Source organism: Garra rufa, chromosome 14 (assembly GCF_049309525.1).
Source record: "Garra rufa chromosome 14, GarRuf1.0, whole genome shotgun sequence".
Taxonomy (NCBI): Eukaryota; Metazoa; Chordata; class Actinopteri; order Cypriniformes; family Cyprinidae; genus Garra; species Garra rufa.
In genome coordinates, this window is record NC_133374.1 from 36,424,881 (window position 1) to 36,434,270 (window position 9,390).

General features: G+C 36.4%; 2 protein-coding genes across 2 annotated transcripts; one reads left to right on the plus strand and one right to left on the minus strand.

Moving 5' to 3' along the window:
* Positions 1-1,507: 1,507 nt before the first annotated feature.
* Positions 1,508-2,446, minus strand: or63a2 (odorant receptor, family 63, subfamily A, member 2). Its single transcript, XM_073817396.1, has one exon. The coding sequence runs from the start codon at positions 2,444-2,446 to the stop codon at positions 1,508-1,510; it is 939 nt and encodes a 312-aa protein (XP_073673497.1).
* Positions 2,447-4,477: 2,031 nt separating this feature from the next.
* On the plus strand, positions 4,478-6,874 carry LOC141284414 (uncharacterized). The gene is made up of 4 exons (XM_073817397.1): positions 4,478-4,620; positions 5,622-5,677; positions 5,910-6,103; positions 6,461-6,874. Exons 1-4 carry the CDS (start codon positions 4,478-4,480, stop codon positions 6,872-6,874), a joined length of 807 nt encoding a protein of 268 aa, XP_073673498.1.
* Positions 6,875-9,390: the final 2,516 nt, after the last annotated feature.

Here is a 9,390-nt window from a genome sequence, read left to right on the forward strand (position 1 = left end):
TGTCTGATTATGCCAAAACTGATTGCTCTTTTGTTCACAGTTTCTTGTAGTCTGTAAGGAAATACTATGTCAAATACTCAAGTCATTACATGATGATTATGTCAAGCACAGTCAATGCCACCTGAAGACTTCTGCTCTTGGTTTGTCTGGCTGTTACAACTCAGTAATTGTTGCCAAACAAGACCTAATACTGAAGATTTAAGGGTCAAGAGCACAACTAATGCAAACACTGACCACTATAATGGTTGCTTAAAACTTTTGGTTTTCTCCTTTGGTGATTCTGCTTAGTAACATCAGGTGTCTTCAATAATGATCAATCATCACTTCGTTAATCACCTAATTATCTCGTTAACTTCAACACTGCTTCAGTGTTAACTTTTAACACTGCTTTTGGCTACGTTTACATTAATCCGGATACATTTGAAAACGGAGTTTTCATTTTAAAACGCTCTCCGTCCACACTAACGTTTCCAAGTGTTTTCCAAAAGTTTCTCATCCACACTGAAAAGTAGGAAAACATCAAATTCGCCTTACTGCGCATGTGTAAAGCCTCCAAAATTATACAGACGTAATAAGTTTTCACGCAATTCTTCTGGCGGGATAATTTACGGAAATATCTCATCATCCACTGACGCGTCTATATCGCGCTCATTCATATTTTATCTGAAAAGCAGTTGTCATGTTTTGCAGGACAGCAACTGTGAGTAAATTTTCCGTCATCATTTTAGGACTGTAATTTGAAGAGTGTACAAGGTAAATCTCTTTAGCAGCAGTGTGTGAATAGCACAGGCACAATTACTGGTGTAAACATAAATATCTATTGGTACAATATGCGTCACATGACTATAAATATGCGTCATCGTTTTCAAAAGCCTCCGTTTTCACAGTCCACACTACAACGTGAAAACGGCGTTTTCTAATTTATCCACTTTGGCCGGAGTTTTTAGAAATAATCGTTTTCTGTGATAAAAACGGGGTTTTCGTGTAAATGAGAGGCCAAACCGCAGGGATATATCTGCGTTTTCCCTTCGTGTAAACGGGGCCTTAGTGTCTATATGTGTCCACACTCAGAGTGTTAAATTAACACTGGGGATTTTGCTGTGCATATTTAATTGCCCAAATTATGATAATATGTCATAACAGCAACACTGACTTGGGCACCTTACCCATGTCTTACCCTACTACTGAACTATGGTGTTACTTGCTGGTATTTTTTACAAGATGTGGACAAAGAAGCCAGCACACTTGACATTTATCATCAGTTAAAAACACTATTATGTAAAATAAAAAAAAAGTTTTGTTTAATTGAAACCAAAACATTTGTAGCAATATTGTAATGCTATTCACATTCACAAGTTAAAAAGAACTTTTGTTTGTAATCTGTTATTTTGTAAAACATTTGTAATCTGTTATTTTGATTAAACATGTTAGGTTAATATCTGAAACATTTGTAAAAATACACTGAAATACCATAATGACAATTCTTAAAATAAATAATGTATTTTGTTTATGTAATACCTACTTTTGATACAATCAAGTTTTTACATACTTGTCTGATATTTTTAAGTCTTACTCCATACATAATAGGGTTAAGCACTGGCTGGCACATCAAAAAATAGACTGAAATGATTATACGTAACAAAGCTGGCATTCTGATATTATCAAACCTGCTTTGGATTGTTTCAAAGAAGCAGCCCAATGAAAAGTTTAAAAGAGATATGATGTGTGGTGCACAGGTGCTTAGAGCTTTCTGCTTAGCTTCTTTAGTAGAAGTCAAACATATTTTTAGAATTCTTGTATATGAATAAAGAATTAGCATCAGTGGGATCAATGCTGTCATCACGTTAACAAAAATGCCATAAATATTATTCAAAGAGGTTTTTGAACAAGCAAGTTTCACAAGTAAATAATTGTCACACCACACTTTTTCCATAATGTTTCCACAGAGTTGCAATTTAAAATTAAAAGAGAAAAGAATGAAAAACTGAACTAAACAGTATGACCACACCAACAAAATTAACACACCCACTCTAAAAGGGGTCATGATTCTGTTATACTGTAATGGGTAACAGATAGACACATATCTATCAAAAGACATAACCGCTAAATTGCAAAACTCAATCATTGCATATGTATACAAGCAAAATATCTGCAAGTAACAATAAATAAGAGAGATCTCATTGTTATTCAAAATCAGATTAACCTGAAGGGAAGGAAATAAAGCTGTGCTGCCATACAATTCATTAACAAACAGACTACAGAGAAACACATACATTGGTTTGTGAAGAGTTTTTGCTGAACAAATGACACCAATAAGAAAGCTATTGGCAAACAGGATTGTTGAATACAACACAGTTATCACAGCGAACAAGAAGTACTTCATCTTGAATTCCAAGTGAAGATATCCAGTTAGTCTGATGGATGTGAAATTTGCAGCATTTTCCATATTATTTGTTTGCTGTTTAGACAGACAAATTAAATAATAAATGTATACTGTATGTCTTCCTAAGTAATGTATTTCATGGATATTGCAAATTAAATTAATCTCTTTCAATAATGATGTTTTATAGAGAGCGGTTTGTCAATGAAAAAAAATAAATTGAAATAGTCATATAAACTTACATTACGATCATGAACAAAATTGGTAGTAAATCAAAATCAAGACACAAGTATAAACCTACATCAAACAAAATAACAGATTAGAAAACATATTTTCATAATAGAGCAAAACATTATGTTATGCTGGTGAAGCATCTGAGTTTATAATACAGGGAAGAAACACAAGGGAATGCTGATGTGGTTGTTCACGTCATTAATTCCCAGCTTCTGATAGCTTGATTAAAAAATAAATAAATAAATAAATAAAAAAGTTACAAAAATACAAATACAAAAACAGCAACAACAGCTATAGCAAAAACAACAAAAAAGCAATAAAATGCAAGTGCTATGACAAATCTCATTTAGCCTAATGCAGTACACATATCAAGTTTTTTTAACCTATATAATAATAATAAAGAAAAAAAAAAGAAAAAGCAAGCTAGTGTTAGAGGCCTAAAAATAGATATAATACAACAAGAACAGAGATAATTGTCATAGTTCTGTCTGTTTATGTCATTGGTTTCTTCCTTTTGTCTCCCCCCGTCGATCTGTCCATTTGGTTAGTCCTTGTTATCAGTCATCTGTATCACCTGTCATCGTAATCAGCACACCTGTCTTTAATTATTAGTCTGCCTTTATAAGTCTGTTTGTATCTTCAGTTCATGTTGGTCTTTAATCGTTGAATGTTCTTTGTGTGTGGATGTCTCTATGTTCCTGCCTGTGTATATTGAGAAGATTTATTAAATAAGTGTTTATTGTACTTCTCGTCTCATCTCGTCCGTCCAGCACATCACCATTATAACAGAAAGACCGACCTACAACAGTTTACCCGGCACCTTTCCCTGCGTTTCTTTTCCGTTTTTTTGTATCAATGTTTTATTTTTCCCTAGCCAATCAGCCAATCATCGCCCCGACATGCAGAGCGTGAACCCGAGCGCACCGCGGATGAGGGACTAGAGCCGCGAGTGACAGAACCGGAGTCCTTTCCGGCTGATCAGGTGCTTGAGCCGGATTCTACATCTGTGACGGTGGATTGCGACGTGGAGCAAGTGAGGGAAATGGAGAGCCCTGCCCACTGCAACACCGTTGGGGGTGAGATGGAATACTCTGGGGACTTGATAGACTTCTTTTCCGAAGTCGTGGATTGTATTTCATGTAACTTGATAGACTGGTTTTCGGAGCCTCTGACTTGCATAGACTTCCCCCCCCCACCCGCCCTCTTCTGTCTGAATCTGCCTGGTCCCCGCTGGTCCCGCCCAGCCGTCCTGAATCCCTGCTGGTTCCATCCAGCCGTCCTAAGTCTCCCAGGTCATCAGTCAGTCCCCTTGCTCACCCTCAGCCCACCATCTATGCAGTGGGCTCGCCGCAGGGAAGCCAGCTAACATCGGTGGCACGGCTGGAGGTTCCCTCAGCTCCGCCTCCAGCCTCTGAGTCCAGATCTCCACCTTGGCCCTCCGACCCTGCAGTTCCACCACGGCTCCACCGTCGCCCGTCGGCCCACCAGCTCCACCAGGCTCCATCGTCCCTCCGGCTCCGCCTTGGTCAGTCGTCGACCATCCGCCGCCTCGGGACTCCACTCCTCTGGCTTCGCCTCGTCCCTCTGTCCCTCCGGTTCTGTCAGGCTCCTCCTTCCCTTCAGCGCCGCCTCCATCCTCTGTCGCTCCGGAACTCCGCCGCGGACCTCCGGAACTCCGCCTCCGCCTCGGTCGCCAGAGCCTAAAGTTCCACCTTGGCCCTCCGGATCCGCGGTGTCGCCCTGGATCTTCAGCTCTCCATCTCCGCCTCGGGTTCCTCTGCCAGCTGCTCTGCCTCTGTCGGTCGGCCCCCTGGAGTCGGCGGCCCTTCCTCCACCATGGCTCCTCCCTCCGTCGGCTCCACCATGGGCCGTCATCCCGGCTGCAATCTGGGTCTTCCTGAACTTCTCCTGCTTCAGATCCCTCCTGTTTCCTCCCTGGCTACCACCATCGTCGCCACCTTGGACTGTCCTGTTTGCCCCCCGGACGTTTGTTCTGGTCCTCCTCCGTGGGTTGCGTCCTCCGCCGGAGCCCCCTCCCTCATTGACTCTTGGTTTTCGGGTTTTCCGCCCCTCTTGTCTGTTTTTGTTTTCTACGGCGTGAGGACGCGCCTTTCCGGAGGGGGGCGTAATGTCATAGTTCTGTCTGTTTATGTCATTGGTTTCTTCCTTTTGTCTCCCCCCCGTCGATCTGTCCATTTGGTTAGTCCTTGTTATCAGTCATCTGTATCACCTGTCATCGTAATCAGCACACCTGTCTTTAATTATTAGTCTGCCTTTATAAGTCTGTTTGTATCTTCAGTTCATGTCGGTCTTTAATCGTTGAATGTTCTTCGTGTGTGGATGTCTCTATGTTCCTGCCTGTGTATATTGAGAAGATTTATTAAATAAGTGTTTATTGTACTCCTCGTCTCATCTCGTCCGTCCAGCACGTCACCATTATAACAATAATATAATATAATGTAATATAATATCTAAAAAATCCTCTGCTCAATAGATTAGACTAGCATGGATTGTTATTTATTTGGCATCAGAAGCAGAATTCCTGTACTGTGGTGTTTGTTATTTAGTTACATATGTACAAATGTTAAATTTTCAGTAAATATCCAGCAATAATGCACACATTTTCTATCTCCACTTATCTAATTATAGCAGCTGAACAGGAAGCATTTTGAAGGAAAGGAAAATGTTGGGTATGCAAGTGTATCATGTGTTTAGAGGACTGGAAACAAGTTAATTGAGCTGACTAACAATTTTGTTTTCCTTTATTAAAAACTTTCAGCAAAACCTAATATACTTTTGACAATGCATGTTTCCCTTGATGATAGGTATGAGTTGATGAGAAGAGGAGCAAATTTTATGATGCAACTTTATTAACGAGGGACAAGACATTTTGAGGCTTCACATGACTGAAAGGTACATCCTTTTTCATGAACTAAGCATCATAGATTTGCATAGTTTTTTTTTCAGTCACCATAATTTAAATAGAGATGTTTCTTATTGTGTGCAGTCATTCTGCAAAAGACAGAGAAAAGATTCACAATTCAGAAAAATTACAAGGCACAGGTAATATTGTATGTTTTTTATATTATTATTATTTTAAGGCTAAATTTATGTCAAGTTATATTAGTATTTATTTGGTTATTGTATATATTTATTGTATGCATTGTATTGTATTGACACTAAAGTTGTCATTTTGCGCAAAGAGTAAAATGCTTTAGAGACCTTTTTTCTGACCATGTTTAAAGGGTAAAACCAGCTTTTAAATAACTCTTTATCTATGCTTTTCTCCATTTAGGAAATCAAGCTGTCATGAAAAACATCTCCTTCATACTGGATGGATACCAAGGAATATATAACCAGAGATATATTTTTGTGGTGGTGCTATCTTTACTGTACCCAGTCATGATCATTTCTAACAGTGTACTCATCTATATAATATGTATTGAAAGAGGGCTACATAAGCCCATGTACATTTTTATTTGCAATTTGGCATGTATTAATTTATATGGTGGATCTGCTATTACACCTTTTGTTTTGACTAAAATTCTAACAGACAGTTATCAGATAACCTGGCTTTCTTGCCTTGTGCAAATCTTCAGTATATTTACCTATGGTGGCTGTGACCTAACAAACTTAACAATAATGGCTTATGATCGATATATATCTATATGCTATCCTTTAGAATATGAAAAAATAGTCACGCCAACAAAAGTGAAGATAGGTGTTGCAGTTTCTTGGCTTTTGCCATTTGTGCGATCGACCATCACTGTCTCAATTACAGCGAATCTTAACATTTGTGGAGTAATCATTGAAAAAGTCTACTGTGACAATTTTTCTGTTGTGAAGCTAGCATGCTCTGATACTTTAAGCAACAGTATATATGGTGTTGTAATGATGTGCCTTACCATCCTATTGGTTGTCACAATTTTCTATACTTATGTAAGGATCATCTTTATCTGCTTGAAGTTGTCAAAAACAGGTCGAGTTAAATTCAGCACATGTGTCCCACATCTAATAGCATTACTAAATTTTGTAATCGGTAGTTGCTTTGAATTGTTCCAAAGTCGATTCAATATGCGTCATGTGCCTTACTCTGTTCGTGTTGTACTCTCTTTGTATGTTCTTATTTTGTCCCCTATTATTAATCCAATCATGTATGGAGTAAAAACTCAAAAAATAAAGGAAGCCATAATTAAAAGAAATACACTTAAAGTAACTGGGTTCTGTGGAACAGGTTCTGTGCACTCTGAACAAATATAAAGTACAAACTTATTTTTAAATTGTAACACAAATAAGTGATAACATGTTTCATGCTGTGACCTTAGTGTACATACATGCAAAACTTTAACCTGGTGTGTGTGTGTCCAACAGAGTGCTATTGTTGGGTAACTGCTTTAGATTGTTATATTGTTGTAGTACAGTATAAGCATTTGGAAACTTTATACTTCTGGCTTGTCATTTGAATGATCTTTGTATTAAACCACCCTCTCCTTGTAATACCTATGTCATACCGATGTTGTTACACAAATTTGTGTCCTGATATGTCACAAAAACATGGACACACACAGCACATCATTTATTAATTGTATTATCATTATCACTTATTGGTTGTATTCTTTTTTTTCAGCCACAATAATTTAAATAGAGATGTTCCTTGTTGTGTGCAGTTTTTTTTTTTTTTTTTTTTTTGCAATAGACAGAAAAAAGATTTACAAAATGACAAGGTACATGTAATATTGTACTTTTTATGTTATTATTATTAGTATTAGTATTATTTGAGGCGAAATGCATTTCAAGTTATATTTTTATATAACTATATTTATATAATCAATATTTTATATAATCAAGTTATATCTTCACAAACAAGTCACTTATAGATTGTATTCTCACTAAGGTTCAGACAGATTTAAATGCTAATATTCAAAGCTTAAAGCACAAAATATTTCTCCATTTCCCCAAAAAATTATTGTGTCATGAGCCGGGTTTGACTCCTGCCATCTATTTCTTTCTATGTCATCCACCTCTTTCCTTGACTCAGCTGTTCGCTATCACAATCGGGACTTGCGCTGATTGTTATGACACCTGTTCCTCCTTTGCACTCACTGTAACAAGATTACTGTGAAATTTACAGCAACTTGCTGGCAGCAATTGGCAAGTAAGTTGCTGTAATATATTCCACAGTATGCTGACTGTAAGTTTAATCACAGTAACTTACTGTACTACTGTATTTTTATACAGTGAATATCACAGTACCATAATTGCATTCAGATTAATAGAATGCTCTTTTTGAATGAATTAATTCATGAATAAATTAATTTTTAACAAATAGTAATTAGTATACTGTACTATGAGCATTACTGCTTTAATTGTGTGTAGTCTAAAAAGAAGACACTGTTTTTGTCACAAAAATAACAATAATTTATTGACTTTAAATTGTGAAAATACATAAAATAGCATAGCATACAATACCTTTCAATTTTGTATGTTTCAGTGTGTAAACATTTTATTTTATTTTACATAAACCTAAAAATGTATAGATTCTAACTATAAAATCTTTAGCTCCAGTACACGGTATATATCAAACATTACATGACAAACCAGAAAATAGTTTTCATTACTGCCACTTGTCAGAGAAAGTATTAGCAGCATTATAAAATAACAGTGATAACAATTGATTTTTATTTTGAGTTAGGAACACTCTAAAAAATAGCACTGTAAAATAACAGTAATCTACTGGCAGCTGTGGTTGCCAGCATTATACTGTTATTTTATAGCTCTCTACCGTTAATTTACAGCTCTTCATTTTTACAGTTTGTTACCGTTATTATACCATGTGGTAACTCATTTTATTTTGGAAACCAATTGCTTCAAACCAATTCAGTTTAAAAAAAAAAAAAAAAAAAAAAACTATTGTTTATATGGTGTTAGTACAGTGAACTTATTTAATTTGAGTCCACTAAGAAGAAATATTTCTTAATATAAACCCACAAACACTTAAAGTGTAATAAGGAAGCAACCGACTTTTACTCAAATCTTTATAGATTGTCATTAACTAACAAAAGCACAAATTTGTGTAACAAAGTGCTTAGTAAAGAGATTGTCACTATATCAGCAATTCCACAATTACTGTCTTTAAATAAAGCAGCAAATGTCAGTGCTTGCGGCTCATCATTGCCTGAAGCACAAGCTCTACTCTCCAGCACAATGGTCACCCACAAAACTAAATTAAACTAACAGATCTCTCTTGTACAAAAACACACCAGTTAGGCACAATTAAATATTTACTCTCCTTACCAGTTAATGACTTTGCATAATTGTTTTTCTATGAACATTCACTAATATTTTAGTGAAAATAACTTGATTTGCTTAGTAAATCTGACTGTTGTGTTTTACAGTATATTACTGTTTTTTCTTGAATTAACAGTAATCTACTGGCAGCTCTGGTTGCCAGCATGTTACTGTTTTTCTACAGTGTGTTGCCGTAAATTAATTACAGTTTATTACTGTTAAATTACATTTAATGCTGTTTTTTTTTCATCGTGCATCTTTAACCCTTTAAAACCCACAGCAAAAGCCTCAGTTTTAAATGAACACTTATAATGTGTCAACACTACAGAGTGTTTGAGTAATACTGAATTAGTGCTGAAGTTATAATAATAATAATAATATAATAATAATGAGATAATTATATGATTGATCACGTTCTGATTGAGCATTAGTGATGAACACCAGCTGTTAACAATCAAAATCGCTGAAGAAAAACACAAAAACAACTG